This window comes from Myotis yumanensis, unplaced genomic scaffold (assembly GCF_028538775.1).
Source record: "Myotis yumanensis isolate MYYU_CA2020_CCGP unplaced genomic scaffold, mMyoYum1.0.hap1 SCAF_1, whole genome shotgun sequence".
NCBI classification, from domain to species: domain Eukaryota; kingdom Metazoa; phylum Chordata; class Mammalia; order Chiroptera; family Vespertilionidae; genus Myotis; species Myotis yumanensis.
In genome coordinates, this window is record NW_027223752.1 from 60,312,012 (window position 1) to 60,333,815 (window position 21,804).

The window sequence follows — 21,804 nt, forward strand, 5'->3', positions numbered from 1 at the left end:
AAAGTGCAGCTGAGAGGTAGTAACTGGGTTCTATAACACCGTTTGAGTTCTTAATCAAGCAGTGATAGAAAACAGAGTTGTCCCAGGACTATAAAGTTTCATGTAGAAATAAAAATCCTTCTTTGCTTATGTTACTCTGGCTTTTCATCACCTGGAATTGAAACACTTCTAGCTGATGTAACGATCCATTCAGGAAATGGAAACTTGGGGAGATGGAGTATGTTTCCTAATATCACACAGATGCTAGAAGCGTGGCCAGGGCCATTTCTTTTGTAATGACACACTATGCTGTTTCACCTTCATGGTTTTATAGGAGCAACTTCAACACGTAAAATTCATTTTTCAAAGTAGAAACTAGAAATCTCAGGAAGGTGTACGAGGGATAAAGAGATCCGAGATACAAAATAATAGTCTGGCAGTGACATCTACCTTCCCTTTAAACTATCGAAATCACTGAAAACCTGTAAAAACAATTTTAAGTGATGGTTATGTCTTCTAAATGGATTATTGGCTTTTTATTTTCCTGAGGAAGGGGATAATGTAGGTAATAAAACAGGATTCTGAAATTACAGGGTAGCTATTTTTATCAGAATAAGTAATTACACAGTCAAATGGATTATCCTCCCCCTGTGTGTTACACACAAAACAATCCTGTGGTACCTAGCTGGGAGCTGCCAGCTGGGGGAGGAGACAAATAGCTGTTTCTGCGAGTAGGAGGTGGTATTCTCTTTGTAGTTACTATGCAAAGATAGTGTCCCATTATCTCACTTAGCCTCACAACAGTCCCATGGACCGGGTGTTAAACTGTTTTGCATTTTACAAATCCCACATCTGAACATTAAAGAGGTTAAATACTTTGGCTGGTGTCACCATAGTTGGAAGCACCTGAGGTAGAACTGGAGCCAAGGTGATCTGTGTCTGGAACCCACCCCCATGTGACACTATATTCTAATCCATAAAAATGAAACAGAACAGCATGTATTTTGACTATAGTCACAATGTTGGCCTATGTGTGATCCACTGATGAATGAATGAATGGATGAAAGAAATGTGGCATATACATACAGTGAATATTATTTGGCCTTTAAAACAAAGGAAATCCTGCCATATGTGACAACATGGATGAAGTTGGAGGACATTATGATAAGTGAAATAAGCCAGTCACAGAACAATAATATGTGTTTTAACCAGTCAAGTTCCTATCCTGACTAGCCAAATTCCTATCATAGCTGCAAAGTATTAGGGATCTCAAGCAATAATAAAAGGCAGGGTTACTTAGTCAGCAAATTCTCATTTATAATGGTGTTTAATATGTTGAAAATTTAATAACTGCTTTGAGGAGTTTCATTTTCCCAATTAGACCTTTTGCCTATAAGACCTCTAGACTTTATTGGATTTCTATGACACATTGCAATTTGCATTTATTCACATAAAGCCATTTTAATATATGAAAGGAAGTCTGTTCTCTAATATATTCCAAAAGCAGTAATGCTGCATGCTTCAATACAAAGCCAATTAGTAGTTGCCCTACTAATTGGAAAATGTGAGCAACATGGTGGAAAGGGAAAAAAAGCAAAATTCAGTCCCTATAGTTGACCTGATCCCTCCTTCAAGGGACTGTGAGATCCCAGACACACATGTTCTTAGTCCTGCCATGGTAGATACCATAATTGGTAGGAGGATGGTTTCTTGCAGAGCTGCAATTAGCTCATCACTTTTCACAGACAACCAGTAATTTTATGAATTCTTATTACCTTTAGTTTCGATAATTGTCCAAGATCTTTAGCAGTGATGAAAATCATCTGGGGTCCCTAGAGATACACATTAAAAGAAAAAGAGAGAGAGAGAGAGAGAGAGAGAGAGAGAGAGAGAGAGAGAGAGAGAGAGAAGATTTAGTCTTAAAAGCTTTAGTAATAGTTGCATTAGAAATGTGGTCAATAGAGAATTTGCTTTATTTCCCTATATTATTGGTGACTTTTATGCCAGATGCCCTTAGTAGGTCTATTTTACAGATTGGGTCAAAGACATCTAGTACTGCTAGCTTATAATTGTCCTCACAGGTACCCTACTTCTGCAGGCTGTGAGTCTCGGTTACTGAATGGATTGTTGCTTCCATAGTCAGTTTAGCATGTGGATTCAATCAGTGATCTTTAAATTTCATTAATTTACCTTCAAATGAGGCAACTCCTTTACTCCATTCCTTCCCAAAATAAATCTGCAAAATTTTAAGATACAGAGATGAGGAAGGTGAGCTGTTACTCCTGAGGTGCTGTGCCAATTCTCAGAGACCTGCCCTCCCAAGCCCTCCCTCAGCTGTAGCCTCTTCCTAGTAGCCTAACATCCTGGAAATAAAATACTGGAATAAGCCTCTACCACACTACTAGAATAAATAGCTAGAGGCATATCTATTGGTAAATGTGACAAGAAAAGTAATAACTTTGACTAAGTTCATTGGTAATCTAGAATATTTTCACAGTAAGAAAAACAATCATTCTGGAGTAACAAATCTCCATTTTTTTTAGTGGAGCCTGTATATTCATTAGGAAATTAGAAATGACAAAGTTCATGAACACAGCAACTGACTTATTTTGCCTTATTTTATCTCCAGCAACCAGCACAGTACCTAGTATACTGTAGTAGAACCTCAAAGACCATATATGGAATGAATCAATAAGTGATATAGCTTCATACTGAGAGATCTCAATGCTAGAGAAAATTGTTATGGTCAGCTTTCACAGGGAAGGTCTATATCAAAACTGAAATGTCATCGATAGTATTTTTGCTATGTCATGATTTATGTCTTCTCATACTCTACAGAATTGTGCACTAGAAACAGTAGGGCTCACGGGGGAAATAGCAGTGGGCAGCCTTGCTGACGCTTATGTAATTTTGTTAACAAACAACTGTCAAAAACAAGAAATGCTTCTTTGGGAGGTAGCATGCAGGTTGCTCATTGAGGCTAGTGGCTGCTTCAAGGAATATTAAAAATTCAAAAACATACCCCAAACAAAGAACAACAAAACAAGAGAGTACAGTTATGGGCTGAGACAATACCCATACAAGCAGGGGGAGGGCAGCCTGCCCTGTGTGAGTCATGAAAGGTGCATCTTTCTGGATCGAAGGCTTATGGACAAGTGGACTCTCCCCCCACTTGAAATTATTATTTAAAAAATATTTTTATTGATTTCAGAGAGGAAGGGAGAGGGAGAGATAGAAACATCAATGATCAGACTCATTGATTGGTTGCCCCCTGCACGCCATACACTGGGAATTGAACCCTGATCTCCTGGTTCATAAGTCGATGCTGAACCACTGAGCCATGCCAGCCAGACAAAATAATTTTTTTTAAATTGGGTATGAAAGGACACTTGCCTATGTAATAACCAAGCTTAGTCCTTTTTTTTTCTTTTTCTGAAGTTTATAGTTCTCCTATTATATTCCAAAGCCTCTCACCTAGGAAAATTCTATATAAGCCAATTACATGATCACTAACTGGTGTTTTAGAAATGCCTTACATATTGTAGCAGAGCAGGGTCTGTGTGGGGGTGTTGTGTGTGTGTGTGTGTGTGTTTGTGTGTGTGTGGGTGGGTGTTTACATGTGATTTGGCTACTCATATGTACAAATGATGATACCACACATTAATGGCATAAAGCAAAACTTAAATTAATTTATATTTTATCACCCATTGTTGGCAGTAAATCAATAAAAACATAGGTATCTTTGCATCTTGAAACACTTTACATGAAAATATTTTCTATATAATTTCATTGGATAAATATGAGTGTGCATAATTAAGGGCTCAACACAGATTTTAGTTTAAATTACACATTATTTTCATCAGCTTGTCTTCCTCACAGAAAAAAAAAAGAAAATTACTCTATAATGGGTGCTTGTTAGGATTATTTTTTAACTTACTTGGCTCAGGATCTAGGAATTGAGAATCCTAGCACGGTGTATCCATTTGGCCATGGTCTAACTTTGCTGCCAATCTACCTTTCTGGTTCTCTTTCCATTTTACTGTGTATGATACAATTATGTGCTTCAAATCCTCTAAAAGATGCCTCCTCTATTAACCTCCATGGGGGAAGTTAATAGATGAAAGCAAAATGTACAGAGGGAAAAAAATCCCATATGGTAGTGCTGAATTTATCTCCTTAAAGAGTGAGGTTTCAGAAAGAAACACAGTGGGGATGTTCTACCCTAAATCGAATTCTTTGGAGGTTCACAGTAATATTTAAAAAATTATGTGTGTAGACCAGATAACCCTATAAGTTTAACTTTGCTACATTTTTTCAAGAGATGAAGTGTGATTGCTATTCCCATTGTGTAAAATTGATTTGCATAGATTAATGTTATTTGAATGATCATTATTAAGACATTGTATACCAAACACTTTTTCTCAAAGTGGGTTTAATTAATACTTCATCTGGATCAAATCCATTCACTAAAACAGAAATCAATTAGATGGGTTATTGAAAGTAAAATCAAACTTAGTTTAAACACTTACTGTTTGATCTGTCAGAGCAGGGAGAACAATTTGTTTTTCTATTGTGTTTAGAACTAGCTTCCATAGCTCTTTCAAAAGTCGCTTCAGAACTGTTTTCTCACAGATTTTTGCTGAGAGACTCAATCTGAAGTAAAATAAGACATACAATCACTTATGAATCTCCTATCCAGGTTTCAACTTATTTTATTGATTAGAGATTCCCATTTCTCAATACTGTGGTTCAAATACCCAAATAGGCCTTTACAGTATTCAAATACTACATTTCAAATAAAAAATACATATCAAAAATCTATTTCATCATACGATACATTAGATAACTCACTAATTAGTAGAAAATGAATTCAGATTATTTCTTTACTTAAATTGTTTCCTAAATTGACACCAAGGCTCCCAAAGTACATGATTTTCACCCTTATTCCCGACTTGTGTTTAGCACCTGCTCTGTGTCCATGGTTCAGGTCAAACACTAACCAAACACATCTGATCACTACCTGGCTCTGAGCCAACATAACAAGATGGCAAAGATGCATACAATTTCCCTCAAGATCCTATATTTATCAACTTTATTAATTTTCCAGTTTTATTGATATACAATTGACATATAACATGGTGGCAAGTTTAAGGTGTACAACATAATGATTTGATATACTAGTATGTATATATTTTGAAATGATTACCACAATAAGTTTAGTTAGCATCCATTATCTCACATATTTATAACTTTTTCTTGTGATGAGAACTTTTAAGATCTACTCTCTTAGCAATTCTCAACTACACAACCCATTATTGTTAACTGCAGTCACCATGCTGTGCGTTACATCCCCAGGACTTATTTCTCTTACAACTGGAACTTTGTACTTTTTGACCACCTTCACCCTTTCCCACACATCCCCATCCCCCACCTCTGGCAACCACCAAAGTTGTTCTGTTTCTCCGAGTTCAGTTTTGTTTTAAGATTCCAAATTTACCAACTTTAATAGGTTTAAGGCATCTGTTACAAATTGTTCCCGTGGTGAGATAATGATGGTGACATCATCTAACATTTATATAACATCATTGTTTGGTAACCTCTTCTACAGATATTTCTCACCTCTTACTGTATACATTTCAGAAGTCAGAAACAGACTCAGAGAGATTAGGGAACTTGCCCAAAGAAGTGAAGCTGGTGAGGACTAGATTCAAAGCCAGGCCCTTTCTCTAAATCCACATGCCCTGCGCTGTCCTTGATAAATGTGTTTGTGTATGAAGGCCCAGCAGTACATGAAGACACACTGCTGCATAAATATTTACTGAATGTCCCAAAAGATGACAATGAACTCTGAGACTTTAAGAAGAGCTAATCAAATGTATTTCACAGTGTGCCAAAGGTGGGTCATACATGTCACAAAAACTTCACTGATGACAGTGTGCTAAATACTCTGTATACTTTTGGACTCAGGAATTATAACCTGGGTTGTGGTTCTGAGAGAGGTAGAATTGACTGCTTTAAATATTTAAATATATAATTAACATTTAAATAATCAAAGTAATAATTCATATTTAAAGGCATGTGACATGTGAGAGGCAAAGAGAGAGATTTCCAAAATGCATTTTCATGTAGAAGTATTTCTCCTAACACTATAGAACGTGAATACTGAATATATAAAAATGCATGAGCCCTAGTTGGTTTCGCTCAGTGGTTACAGCATCAGCCCATGGACTGATGGGTCTTGGGTTCAATTCTGGTCAAGGGCATGTACCTGGGTTGCAGGTTCAATACCTGGCCCTGGTCAGGGCGCGTGTAGGAGGCAGCCAATCGATGTGTCTCTCTCAAAGCGATGTATCTTTCTCTCTGTCTCTCTCCCTGCCTTCCACTATCTCTAAAAATCAATGGAAAAAAGATCCTCAGATGGATTAACAACAACAAAAAATGCATGAAAACACCTCCTCTGGATAAAGAGGGGAGTTGGGAACCCTGAGGCATATTCATGAAACTCTGTAGCCCCCGTCATTTAGCAACAGTTGTTCAAGGGTAACGTCTGGACATAGGGCAGAAGCCAGCAGATGTCTCACAGCAGAATACCAGGATGTCTCTAGCCTCAGAGGAATCCCTAGGATAATGTAAGATGCAAAAAATCTGCCATGTTGTCAGCAGATGTGTAATTTCCATTTTTAAAAGATCCGAGTTTAAGAATTGATCTTGTTTTTATGGGCAGCTCATGTACGTGGCGTGCTAACGACCTCTGCTTAGACTGAACTGAATGAATGAGTATAGAATCACTGACATGTTTGCAGCTCTGCGTGAGATTTCTGCCAGCTGGAAGTTTACAGCTCATTTTAGAGAGTGGTGAGGTTGTGGTAGAGAAAATGAAACATAAACAAATAAGATGTCTTATTTAGAGAAGCTGCACAAAGACAAAGAGAGCCTATACAATTTCTAAGGAGACTTTCTCAAAGCTATCTGGAAGACTTTCAGCTCACTATTGCTAATTTTAAATAACAGGAAAAACAACAACACACCCCAAGTTGGGGCATCGAGCAACTGCTTCCTTAATTTAGTCAGAGATAATCAACTTGATGATGTAAGCCAAAAAGTATATATTTGGAACCAGAGCTGTCTAGATTCTCTTATCACAGAACCAATCAACCAGAAAATTGTCAAATGCCCTGTATATTAGTTGGCCATGGAGATATCCTGTCATACAGTTGATAAGATTTTCATGATAACATATTCAACTTTTCTCTCACCCCCTGGAAATGTTTGTCCCTCATTTCCATATATTCAAACCCAATCCATCTTTTAAAAACCCAAACCAAATCAGCCTTGGTTGGTGTAGCTCAGTTGGTTGGGCATTGCCCAGGGTACTATAGGATTGCCAGTTTGAAGGCAGCTCTCTCTGCCCCACTCTCTTTTGCTCTCTCTCTATAAAAATCATTAAAAAAAGCCAACAACAACCCAAATCAAATTTATACTGATTGTCTGACCAGGAGATTATTTCTTTAGACCTTATTGTGTTTACTTGTATACCTTCCTTATTTTCCCCCCCTAATCTTGAGAATAGAATTAATATGATTTTTAAAAAATCTCCCCTAATAAGTGGCTTTAGGGTTATGCACTCTGAATTACCCCTAGAATTCTTTCAACTCTTTATGACTCATATAATAATTCTTGCCAAAAAATTTCAAATCTCTGTCACAAATTTTGAAGCTCATAGATGTTTTTTCTATCTTTATACACCATCTTTACTAATACTTATAATTATACTATGATGATGTAATTAAGTATAATAAGAAATAGAAAATTAAAACTGAGTAAAATAGGACTCTAAAATACACTAAAAGGAAGGGTTTACTTACTTCATGTATTAGCCCCATTTTATAGATGGTAAAATGGATTGAAGGTCCCTCAGCTAGTAGCTGACAGTATCAGGATAACTTAAAACTTTCTGTATGTCCCACAACTTTTGATTACAGTATATCCCAAAATACAAAGTTTTGCTAATGATAAATAACATATCTACACACTGCTGTTAGAAATCTCAAAACATAAGGCATTCCAGTAGGAGTTTCCAGAGGATCAGAATTGCTTTGTCCTGCTTTTGATTCACCTTCACATGGGCACCCAAATGGTAGTGTGTTCATGTGGTTCAATCCTGTGTTGCCCATGGTAGAGATCCATACAATAAAATAAACATTTAGGGGTTGTATAAAGTATTAGGTGATAAAAGTCTACATTAAGAAACAAAAGAAATGAGAAGTCTTTCTCCCTGCCTTTCTTTCTCTCTTTTCTTCCTACCTTTATTTCCTTCTTTCCTTTCTTTCTGCTACTTCTTTCATCCACCCCCACTTGCCTGTCTACCTCCTGCTAAGCTAATTACCTACTCATCTGTCTTCTAGACATTTCCTCATAGAGGACAGAAAAGAAGACTTAACATACCTACCAAATACTGAAATCAAAGTGATAGGAACATTAGTTTTACTCATGTGTAAGATTATAAGCAAAGGGAAGTGGACTTAAAATAGAAGTTATAAATATATAGAAGAGCTTTTCCCTAGGTTTTTCTTTGCTTTTATCTTTAAAGAGAAGTATTGCATCCTTCTCATTTGTCTTGGTCCCTTTGGCATTAATTAATTTGCCACAACAATATTAAATGAAGTAACATATGTAACTACCAGGTATGACACCGGTCCCTTGATAGGCATTCAAAATTATGTTTTGCCTTTCTCTTCTACCTTCAACTCTGGTTTCAAGTATCACTGTTTAAGAAGTCAAGTCTCTGGTTGCTTTAGATCAACAGTTCCCAATTTTGGACACATGTTAAAACATAGGAGCCTTGCCCTAACCTGTTTGGCTCAGTGGATAGAGCGTCAGCCTGCGAACTCAAGGGTCCCAGGTTCGATTCCGGTCAAGGGCATGTACTTTGGTTGCAGGCACATCCCCAGTAGGGAGTGTGCAGGAGGCAGCTTATCGATGTTTCTCTCTCATCGATGTTTCTAACTCTCTATCCCTCTCCCTTCCTCTCTGTAAAAAATCAATAAAATATATTTTTTAAAAAACACAAAAACATAGGAGCCTTGATTCCAAACTTATGAAATTAGAACTTCTAAGAGCAGGGACTGAGCAGAAACCTCAAAACAAAACAAAACAAAACAAAACAAAACAAAACAAAACAAGACAAAACACACACACACACACACACACACACACACACGCAAGCAAACAAAACTTTTTGGTTAAGAACACTGTCTTAGTTGGTCATAAAGGCCTCCATTCACACCCACTCCCACCAACTAACCTGTACTTTCCACGGAGTCAGGGCCTCTGCTTCTCTTTTTCACTATCTAATGCCTAGACTAAGGCTGGTACAGACGGAAACTCAATAAATAGTTGCTAGAGGTTGAGTTGGGCAGCTATTTACTTGCCTCCGAGCTGAATTAATTCTAGTCACATTTGTGCTATTCTCTTCCTCAGTAGGTTTCTGACACAAAATCAGATATTTTGGACTTAACTCAGTCTTTTTTTTTTTTTAATGTTCAACAGGTTATAAAACGATACGCTTCCTGAGGAGCATAATATCCTCAAGCTCTTCCCCCTCAGAATAGCAACCTCCTCAGTTCCCAATATTTAGTTCCTTTCCATGATTCCTTTCCTGTTCAAAATCACTCCTGCTTTTTGGCCACTAGTAATGGACTAAAAGTGTTTTGCTTTTTGATGAATTAATATTGTAGAAGCCTTTTTAAAACTGTCCTACACAGAGGAAAACAATTGTTCCCCTTCAAACCATATTAGTCAAATTTAGGGCAATTAATAAAGAGAAAACTGGGTAGAGAACTTACGTTTTGTCCAAGAAGTCCATGAGGGGTCTTAATACAATCTCTGCATCCATTGCCGCACTGTTTTTATTAGATGCAGTATTTCCATTTGTTCTCATTTGATTTAGTTCAAATCCCATCTGTTTTATACACTCCTTAATGATAAGCTGGAAACTAAAAATAAGGAATATAAATACCGGAATAAAAGCATTTATGCCTTTCTTTGCTCATGTTTTTAAATTAACCCCACGGGAGTTTGATCTGTTTCAAGTAGTGTGAATTCCCTTGTTCATTAATTTTCAAACTTAATTGTTCAGCTGAAAAAAATGTTGTTGCAATGAAAGCTTACTTGGAACTCACACATATAAAGCTCTTCACATTGAATGAATTTGAGCGGGGGTTCGTTTGGCCCTTATCTCTCACAGTAATAGCTGAGAATTATTTGGGAAAATGACTGTTCTTGAAAGATACTTGGAGTCTGGGTTCACATTCTTCACTTGGCTTCTGGGATGCCACTCCTTCTTGGCTTTCCTCTAACCTCACTGGCTACTCCTTCTCAATTATTACCTGAGTGTTAGCCATTGGAGTAGGGTTGCCAAACTTAGCAAATAAAACACAGGATGCCCAGTAATGTGAATTTCAGATAGTGAATATTTTTTAGTATAAGTATGCCCCATATTCATACTAAAACTTATCCATTGTTTATCTGAAATTCAAATTTGGTTGGGCATAGTCTATATTTTATCTGGCAACCTTACATTGTAATCATCTAGGCTCAATCCTTGGATCACTCCATAAAAATCACTTTCTTGCCCTGACCGGTTTGGCTCAGTGGATAGAGCGTCAGCCTGTGGACTGAAAGGTCTCAGTTTCGATTCCGGTCAAGGGCATGTACCTTGGTTGTGGGCACATCCCCAGTAGGAGGTGTGCAGGAGGCGGCTGATCGATGTTTCTCTCTCATCGATGTTTCTAACTCTCTATCCCTCTCCCTTCCTCTCTGTAAAAAATCAATAAAATATATTTTTTAAAAAATCACTTTCTTGGCAATCATATCTAATCCCAATGGCTTTCATGAAATGAATACACTGGTAATTCCCAAATATACATCTGGAGACATAACCTGTAATCTGAACTCTGGACTGTTTTATTAAACTGACTAATATGGGAAATCTATGATAAATTTTAAATGATCTCAACTTGGGTGTTTTTCTTGTTCCTGGACCTGTTATAGCAGGTTTATAAATATTGGTCCATAATTTTGAGTGCATCGTCAAGGCTTGATTCTACTTCTGCTGTCATGTTGGCCTGTTTCCATCTTTGCTTTGTGCCTTCTTCTTGACTTTCTTTACCGTTGACAACATTCTTGCTCCTCTGGACTCGGCATTTGTATCTGGTTCCTTGATTCTTGGATATCAGCATGCCCCTATGGATGTGGCTCATTTCTTGGCTCTCAGCATATTTATCTAATTCAATGGAACATCCTCTTTCAGGCTCAGGGCCAAAGGAATTCAAATGCATGACCATCTGCCTTTTACCTGGCTAGACCTGCCTTTGGGGAGGGTGGATGGGAGGGTGAAGAAGGTGAGAAAGGGGGTGGTGGAGATGGTGGTATGCTTATTTAGTGAGAGTAGAGGTGGAGGATATTTGGGGCAATGGAAAAGGAAGGTAAGTAATGTTGGATATTTTGATCTGTTGATTTACCCATGGGTCATCATTGGTCCTGTTGAGTTTAGTGATAATCACTTTTGAGATAGCTACTTTCTTTTGCACCAATTTTCAAGTCAGTAGAGCATAGACTGAGCAGAAGGTATGATACTCACATTCCTAAAATGCATAAATAGATTTCTATAACAGACCCACATGGTAAACCCCCACCAGAAATGAGCTCTGTGTGTGGGATCAGGAATATGGAGGAAGGGGATCAGTGCATGAGAGATAACGGCCTTCTATCTTGGCATTAGTCCAGGGTGAACTAACACGTGCATTTCAGCTAAAAATCTCATTCTATCAATTTTTGGTAAATTCACCTAAAAAGATTTTTTTCTATCTATTTATTTAGTTGAAAAAAAGTCTTTACTAATCAGCTTGAGTTATTACCAGTTAAAAATGACAGACTCTGTGAGCACCCAAAAAGCCAAACACTAACTTTATAGAAGAATTCCTATAAAATGTTCCTCAATTATTTGTTTGCTTAATCCAGCCAGCTGCTGGTACCAAATATTTCATTCAAATAAATATAGAAAATCCAAAAAATAAAACTGAAAAATATATGTGCAAGCAAAAACCCAAGTGGCACAAGCTGTGCAATTTTAAAAACATTGATATGATAGCATTGAAGTGGTATTACTGCGTCTCAGTTCCCAGGTGGGTGCCCTGTGACCATGTCAGGAACCCAGGAACCCAGGAACCCAGCCTTCAGATGTACGGTTTGGCTTTCCTGGCTTTCCTACAAAATCATCCTTGTAGGTACATACAGTAGAATTATTTTGTTGTGGGTTTTAATAACAACAGATAAAATGCACTTTGGGCAATTAATTATGTACTTAATTTTGAAGCTCTAGACCACTAATTTAGACTCTGATATTCAGATAAAAGTGTCCAGTTTAACTTCACAGCATGATCTCACTGATCAGTACGGGCTTCCCACCTGCCTCATGTGTGTGATGTAGACCTGGTTAGTAGTGTGGGAAATCAAACCATAGCAACAATGACATAAGAATTACTCTTTTTATAAGGAAAGCATGACATGTGGGTTATTTATTCCAATAATTCAAGCCTTAAAGAAGCAAAGTATTAGATTTTTCCTATTTGCAAAGACTAAGGAAGAGATAGATATTAGGGAACCAGGAGTTTCACTATCTAGGTTAAAATAGCTGGCTTCGTGTGAGGAGAGTACTTCAAGTGCCCGCCTAAGGACACCACTCCTTATTTCATAACTGAAGTTTGCTCCAGTTTTTTCAAGCAAAATAAAATGGTCCAAAGTAAAAGGTACTTGCTCATAAAGATGACTTGGATATATTACAGAAAGTAATTTAAATATACTTTTTCTATTCATATTCTAGTTTCCATTCTGTTTAGTCATCTTATTTCAGAAAAAGTTCCAAACACCCCTAGCTATTCCTGACCACTTTTTTTTCTCCCCTTCGCCTTGCTAAATAATCTCTATCTTTGCCTTCCTCGCTGAAGGTAACAGTCTTTCTGCTAACCACATATTAATTCACAACTGGAATCAAGAGGAAAGCCTAAAGTGGCTGACTGAAGGCACCATCGCTAGGTGTCACCCCCAAGTCAGAGCCAATTAGTTTCCAAATGTCTGGGACAATGTCAGTCTCTCCAACTGCAGGTCAACAAAACCTTCAACTGCCTTATACACATCGAGGTCAAGTAAGCAGGATCGCCCAGGTCAGCTAGCAACACAGACAGAAAGCAGAGTGACTGCCCCACGCTGGTACAGCAAGGCTTCTTCTCACTCAGCACCTGAACTGTGAGGATGGGCTGCGTAAAGACAAAGAACACACCCCAACCCTGAAGAGGAGGCCACTAGGGATTTTTCTTTACTTTGCCTCATTCCTATATTTGAGTGAAAATACGATGCTTTCAAGTGTCATTTACTTTTTGGTCTCTGATCTCAACTGACATCACTAATCCATAAAATGCCCATTAAAATGTACCTTTCCAAAACACAATGAGTAATGAGTGGAGTTCAAAGAGCCCATGCCATAAGAGTAATTTTTAAGCTTCATTGTATAACTGAACGCATAATTTATAATAGGAAGTCAACATTTATTGAGATAATATTTAAACCAAGTTCTGGCCCTGGCCAGGTAGCTCAGTTGGTTAGAGCATTGTCCTGATAGGCCAAGGTTGTGGGCTTGATCCCTGATCAGGGTGTCTATGACAATCAATGAATGTATAAATAAATGGAACAACAAATTGATTTCTCTCTCTCTCTCTCTCTCTCTCTCGCTCGCTCTTCCTTCCTCTCTCTCTAAAAATCAATAATCAAAACTTTTAAAACAAATTATATATGAAATTAAAGAACCTCTTCAAAGATGTGTTTGCTTTCTTATCTATTTTAACATTTGATGATGAGACGGTAGTGTTTTTTTTCTAGAGGACCAAGTGAATCTTATATAGGATAAACTTCTCCCTCTTTAGAACAATGCCATGGACAAGTAGAGCTAATTTTTAAAAAATGGGGAAAATATGAATGTGTCAGTAATTTCCCACAGAGTAGTTTCATTTAGATTTCTAAGCCCTAAAACCTAGAATCTGGACTTAATTCAATTATGGGGGTGCAGTTCAGTTATTTGAAAGTACAACCACAATGAGATGTATGACATGAATGCAACTCAGACTTATGTATGTAAAGGTTTTCTTTCTTCCTTCCTCCCTCCATTCTTTCAATAACCAATTGGTAAGCTCTAAACACTAGAGTTGCAAATAGGAATGAGATATGGCTTCCGCCCTTAAGAAGCATATAGTTAAGGGAGGGAATCAAGCAGTTAAGCCATAACTTAGAGCAGTGTTTTAAGTGCCACCCCACTGAAGGATGCACAGCGTCCTGAGGATCACAGAGTGAGATAACACAGTAAGATTGCAGGGTCATGGAAACTTTCCAAAGGAGATGATGTTTAGATTAAGTCTTCAAGTTAAATGGATTTAGCCAGTCAGGGGAGAGAAACAGCACTGAAGGCATAACTACTATGAACTGAAACTTAGTATAATATAATAACTACTCAGGCCACTTACCTTTCCCCGTAAGTGATGCTGAGCTCATCTAGAACTCCACTGAGTTTAACTTGAAGTTCCTTCAGAATAGCACTAGCTTCAGGATCTAACTGCAGAGAGACCACAAACAATGTTACTTTGGAGTTCTGAGAAAACATGCTTTTCTCCTACAAGAATTCTGCTTGTTATAAAGTAATGTTAAACAATAAAACACTTGTGAAATTTTTTTCCTTTATCTTTGAAGTCAAATGCAAAATTTAGGAAATTCTACATAAATCAAAAGAGTTTTTATACATGAAAATATCGATCGAAATGCATCGCATGCATACAAATAACAGCTAGATAGCAAAGCCTTAGCTGGTGACAGCAATGGGATGCAACGCATAACAACATCAGCTTCAAGGGTATGATTATGTCATAACTTTGAAAAACTACCAATGCATTAGTTAAATATATGTGTTGCTTCAAAAAACATTTTCATCTTTGTATCTCTGTAAATGAATAGGCCCATTAAAAATAAAAAAAACTGGTGAAAATTAATTTTTGAGTACTGCATTGCATCTCATTTAAAATATGTTTTCATATTTTTCTAAGTATGGAATTAAATGTAACAGGATAAACTATCCAAGCTCTTCAATGTTTCTCTGAAAGTGATAGGCCTGACTTCTCTTTTTGGGTGTCAATTTGCGACTCAGTTCAAGATTCAAAGTTTCACACATTTATTTTTTAAAGTTTCTTTTTTAATATCCAAGTACTTATATCTTGGAACTAAGCTGTTCAGCAAATTTGGGGGAAAAACATACTAATTAAATCAAAATAGGTTTTTTATATGTTTGTTCTTACAGGACAGATTTTAAAAGCCAACTTATTTTTTTATTAGAGTTTAGTTTAGTTTTTTTATTTCAGAGAGAGGAAGGGAGAGGGTGAGAAAGAGAGAAACATCAATGATGAGGTAGAATCATTCATCAGTCTCCTGCATGCCCCCACTGGGGTTTGAGCTTGTAACCCAGGCATGTGCCCTGACTGGGAATCAAATTGAGACTTTCTGATTCGTAGGAAAATGCTCAACCACTGAGCGACACTGGCCAGGCAGATTTAATGTTATGCTATAAAAATAAACAAACATCAATCTATCATCTTGACAGAATATTTTTATAATTTGTGTTTAAGATCAACACAAAATTTACCAGAATTTAGAATATTGTATCCTGTTTTTAATTATGGTTTTGCAAGTGAGTTGTAAATAGGATGACTTTTCATAGATGTATTGTATCAAGCTGCTAGAAATTCATATAAAGGGAAATCTAGACTATTCTCTGAAATATAAGCCAATCTTCATTTGAGTCTTGAGAAATTTAGTTTCCTATTATTAGTACCTATATTTCTTATAGAAGTGGGTCTACTATTGAAAACAAGAGAATGGGATAAAGCCAACTTTTGGGAATAGAACAAATTAAAGGAGGACTTACAGCAATAGAATCTAAGGAATATGATTCTACCAAATACATGCAGGACCCAACATCAGTTTAAACACTTGGAGCCAGCCCAAGGACAAAACCAGTATACATTGACCCTGTAATCCTCCCAAGAGCATTTTTTAATATTAAATAACTGTTAGGGAAAAGTATTATTTATATACCTTAGCCACTGGGTTGCTTTAGGTTGTAATGATGTGACTAAAAACATTGGAATAGAAATTTAAAAAATTGCATTTGACATCTGATGCTTTATTGGTTATATCAAACTAATCCTTGATGTCAAATTTGACTCAAATCCAGATTATTTCAGGATTGATTAGTTTCTACTACTCTATTACAGCCAATATGATTAGTTTCTACTTCTCTATTAGATTCTTTTGGACTCCATTTTTTTTCAGATAGGCTCACAGCTCTTACTTATAGACACACAGGCCACCATAACAAATGTACTAGTAGGCTTTTCTAGGAGTTGGAAAACCAGAATGTCCTTGAGAGTTGTATTCAGCTACAACTAGTTGCAAGGAGTGATTCATAAAGACAACTAGAGAGTACCTATGTAATAAGGCCTCCACTAATATGCATTGAAGCACGATTAGCCTAATAAACCATTACTCCTCAAACTTCAACCAAAATAAGTATGTGGATTGTCCTACCCAATCCTAGAGAACCATGCAAACTGAATTTTTTTGTTATATTTTACTGCTGTTGTCCTAAGACCAACTTTAATCTGATTTTATTTGGATAAAATGTTGCAGAATAGGGAATATAAGAGAAGTCCTTCCAGGGCTTCCTGTTCCCCACACCTTGGAAAAAGTGGGTGTAGGTGATAGTTTCTTACATATCTGCCACCTTCAAGGATATGGCTCAGATAGTAGGATTCTCTTCAGGAAATGTGGTTGGTTCTTATTTAAAATCAGATTGTGTTTTCATACTAGTTTGGTATCTACTCTGAGGTAGTTTGTTCATCTGTTAAGAAAATGACTTTAAAAATCACACAAAATGATTAAATAGGTCAGTTGGGTAAAATTATGCTATTTTCCCATAAATTATTTTAGTCCACTTTAGGTATTTTGTGAATGGAGATTTCTTATCAAATAATTGGCTATTACTTGAAAATCTGAAATAGTCTAACGATAGAATTTTAAATATTGGTTGACAGTTTTCATTTCCTGAGAGAAGCGTGGGTTTCTAAGTAGGTGCTGACAGACAATGCTTATAACCAGGTCAAAAGGGGGATAAAAGAAACCTAGAAAATGTTTAGTTTCGGTTAAGTATTCAATGTTTATCTGATCCAAATCATACCATAAACCATTAAAATAGCAACAGTAATTTTGAGTCCGATATTCAAATTGTAGGTCTTTTGCAATAATAATGAGCATAAATACCATACTCTAATTATAAAACAATCTCTTCAGACTGCCTGAAGAGATTGTTTTATAATTAGAGTGTGTTATAATTATAATTAGTCTGGTAGGTTTCACACGCTCCTCAAAATTTTTGCAGAAAGTCCTTTACTAGATGCTCACTATTTACCAATTCTTGAGTAATTTTGCATTTCTTTATATGACCAAATTGAGGAAATTTTCCTTATTCCTATAAACTCCCTAGAGTTTATAAGAAATAATAATTTGGGCTTTGAGAGTTTATTGCCTAAATTAACAGAAGCATATATTATAAACTATTGGCTACTTAGGAAAGGTCAGAAGCTACCTAATTTTTCTCACAAAGGTTTAAACTTAGCCTAGTTCAGAAGTTACATGATGTCAAACATAAAAATTAACTTGCACCTTTTTTGTTTAATTATGAAATTATTAAAAGCCAAAAAAAGAAAAAAAAATTCAAGCATTCTCAATTCACAGTTAATAAATTTATTTTAAATTAGAAACTGAAGCAGTGTCCCCGAACAACTTAAATGGCCGACAAAAACGAAACAACAAGTGGATCCATGTAAAGAGGAATATACTCAATGAAAACTTAAGAATACCAAATCAAATTCTGAGTTTAATAAAGATCACAAAAAGATTTTATAGACACTCTATGAAAAGTTTAAGAATTCCAAAATCTAGGCTAGTAAAGTGTGGCTCTAAAGATCAGAATGAACCTTAGTCATACATAACTAATGTCTGAATTTTACACCATTGAGATGTTTTATACCATCCAGCCTTGGTAACTTGTCTGGAAAAGAGAGCTAGCTGGGAAGATATCTTTTAAATCTTTGTCCTTAAAGCTCTTCTACTTTTCCTTTAAAAGAAAATTCACTTATCACCTCCTTTTGCAAATCTTCCTCCACATGTTCACCCTAGGCAGTTAGTAGCTTTAGCTTCTGCACTAGCTCTGCTTTTTCCTATTACTGCCCACACAACACTCTCTTCTGACTGTTCTCTCATAAATCTCTATCTTCCATGGTGGAACTCTAACTTATTTAGCTTTCTATCTAGGTGTCTGCCTCAGTGTCTGGCATGCCTAGGCATTTACCAAATATTTCAGGAGGGAGGCAAGGGCAGAAAGAAATAAGTATGCACAAACTCCCTCAAAGAAAATTCAGATGTCCAGAACGCTCCTTTTCCTTGAAACGCTATTTTGCAGTGACTATTAATAGAATCTTTCATTCCTTGGCAACCATATATTCTGGAGTTACAACTTAGTCAAATATTTTTCTGCTTGCCAGACCATGTCAGATTATGTCCTGATATTTCTTTGGCTCAAAAAATATGGTTATCATACCCACACTGCATGTTTGTTTTCCAGCACAAAATCTTTCCCTAAGAGAAGAAAGGGAGGATATGTTATCTCAGCCTCTTACAACAGCAATTGTTAAAGCAACCATTAAGGTCTTAGTGAGATTTATAACTCATTGGTTGGGAAGTGGCATTTAAACTCCTTTGAAAACTCAACACAAACTCTTGAAAGAATAAAGACTGTATGGAAGAAGTTAAGGATCTTTAGTGTGAATTTCATTCCTTTTCCAGTGTGCATTGCTAGCTCATTTCCTTTCTCTGTTCTACAGGCCACTAGACTACCTTTTAGCATGTTCAACTCATCAGGGTTAACTTTCCATTACTTGTTTATTTAAAGCAGTGCAGATTAGGGAGGCCGATTGCCCTCATCTTCACAGGGTCCAAAATTGAATAATTAGTCTAGTAGGTTTCACACACTTCTCAAGTTTTTTGCAGAAAATCCTTTAATAAATGCTAACTGCTCCACTACTTCTCTGAGAGAGTAAGCCTCATTTCTAAGAAAAAATGTTGTTCAACTTGAGCTCTTGGTTCCTTCTTTTGGATTTTGTTTCATCAAATATCCCTTTTTCTATTTTCCATCTCTCCATCATTATTTTTAGTACCCTATTTTATAAATGTGCTCAAATAACATTTATGTTAAAATAAAAAGTAGAATAATAAAAGGGGAAAAAACAACTTATTTGGAACTATCTTCCCATTGACATCTTGCTAATATCTTTTCTACTCTTTGAATTGCTCACAACGTAAGTGTAAATTTCACATCCTAATTTTAAATATGCATTAAATCTCTGTGGTGTGGCTTCTGTTCTAGATACTCCACTGAAATGTTCACATATAGGTCACCAACAATCTCTTAGTTACTAAGTCCAATGACTATCCTATCCAGCCTGCATTCAGACTGTTGTTTCTCAAGCTCTTTATTTTCTTGCTTCTCTAGAGACTATCTTCTTCTACCACTTTGATTTTTCTGTCCATGATTTGTCTATCTCTTTTATTGACTTCTCTCTATTTTTCCTTAAATACTAATGTCCTTCAATTTTCCATTCACAGTCCTTTTATCACTATAGTTTCTCTTCTTGAAAAATCATACTCTTCCCTATGGCATCAATTATCACCTCTATGCTAATGATCCCCAAGTCTATTATCTTATACTAGTAGCTTTAACAGGATACCTGCCTGCCATATCATGTCTATATTCCCCTGTATCTACTAGCCTTTTCTACTTTGATGACCTCAAGCTCAACATATGTAAGAGTCATTTTCTAACCTGTCCATCTTTAACTTTTATCTCTTATTATTGTCTTTAATTTGATTGATAGCATACGATTGTTTAAGGCAGAATTGTGAAAGTCATTTTTGACTCCTTTCTCTTCCTTTCACATTCACTTAGATACCCAATACAATTGATAGTATCTCTGAAGTATTTTCTCCATCTTTCTTACCCTCTTTTTTTCCTACTGCAAAATTTTTCTCATTCAGATTATATTGTACTAGTAATCATCTCTGAATTGTGTTCTAATCCTTGCTTTCCCTCTTCTATTTCGTCTTCTTAACTGTTCCTGAAGTTTTTATGATAAAGCCCAAATCTGATCATAGTACCTGCTGATTCTCCTAGTAGCTTTCAATCAGAGAATTACTTCAAGCAATTTCTTATAAACTGATCTTAGCTTTGTTATTTCTTTTGTTTTGAAAAGATTACTTCTTTCCAAACCTTCTATTTGACCAAAAATTTACTTATCCTAAAAATACCTGGCTCAAATTAAAATATATTATTGAGAAAGTAGTAAAGAATCCCTGGTGATTCCAGTACGAAGTTACTTTCTTTGGAATGCCTTAAATCACTTTGTAGATCTACAGTGTTCAGCATGGATCACACGGTACATTATCCTATATAATAAAAGGCTAATATGCAAATCGACCGGATGGCGGAACGACCGGTAGCTATGATGCACACTGACCACCAGGGGGCAGACACTCAATGCAAGAGCTGTCTCCTCATGGTCAGTGCGCTCCCACAGGGGGAGCACTGCTCAGCCAAAAGCCGGGCTGACGGCTGGCGAGTAGAGCAGTGGTGGTGGGAGCCTCTCCCGCTTCTGCGGTAGTGCTAAGGATGTCTGATTGGCAGGCCTAAGCCATTAGTTGGACATCTCCCAAGGGCTCCCAGACTGTGAGAGGGTGCAGGCCGGACCAAGGGACCCCTCAAGTGCACGAATTTTATGCACTGGGCCTCTAGTCAGAAATAAAGACTATATGTTCTTCTCTACTACGAACAAACATGCCCCAGATCTACCAAAGTTACCCTGTGTGTTTTTTGTTTCTTTTTGTAGTCCTCTGAGGAGATACCCTCCCAAAGAATGTACAAGATCATTTGTAGAGTTAGACTATGGCATTTTCCTTATGCCATTCATAATTCAATGAAGTGTTATAGTAGAGGTATTTCTATAAATTCATGCTTCTAACTTCTTGCTTTCAAAACATTGAAAAACATCACTAGCTGTCTCTCATTCTAATTAAAGAGAATATGCAGTGAATCCAACTGTCTCTGTGCTTCAAATCAACCAAATGCCTTGAGATGGTAAGCCCTATTTGTTAACCAATTGAGGAGATGGTTAGGAGAAATTAACCAGGCAATATCTGCATACTGCTAAAATAAAAGGCCAGCAATGAAAATATTTAGTTCTTGTTATCAGCTGCCATGAAACTAAAAATAACTGTCATTCAGCCAAAGGACATCTCACCTTTGAGCCTTATTTACATAATAATAGGCTAAGGGTTTAAAGTGTATTCTTTTGTTAGAATATACCATATAACAACTACAACTTTCATTTGAAGTATATTTTCAAGTTTAGAAAGTGTTGGGGGGGTCCTTCACCAATAAACCTTACCTTTTTAATTGTTCTGACTCCCCATTAATAAACTTCAAGTTCTTTGAGGGTGAGGTCTATATCTTAGTAATTATTGTATCTCTGGTGTCTAGTAAAACTTATAGTTCATAATAGGTGCTCAGGAAATAAGTGTGTATTGAATGAACTAATACATTCTGTCTTCATATTCAGT

The 21,804-nt window shown here is 36.6% G+C and overlaps 1 protein-coding gene across 1 annotated transcript in view; it reads right to left on the reverse strand.

The window, feature by feature from the left end:
- The window catches only part of UNC13C (unc-13 homolog C), a 525,683-nt gene that overhangs the window by 58,228 nt on the left and 445,651 nt on the right, over window positions 1-21,804 (reverse strand). Inside the window, exons 25-28 of the mRNA XM_070422420.1 lie at window positions 14,553-14,641; window positions 9,825-9,974; window positions 4,509-4,632; window positions 1,755-1,811 (exon numbers count right to left, since the gene is read on the reverse strand). Coding sequence (XP_070278521.1) covers window positions 1,755-1,811; window positions 4,509-4,632; window positions 9,825-9,974; window positions 14,553-14,641 — 420 coding nt within the window. The remainder of the gene's footprint in view (window positions 1-1,754; window positions 1,812-4,508; window positions 4,633-9,824; window positions 9,975-14,552; window positions 14,642-21,804) is intronic.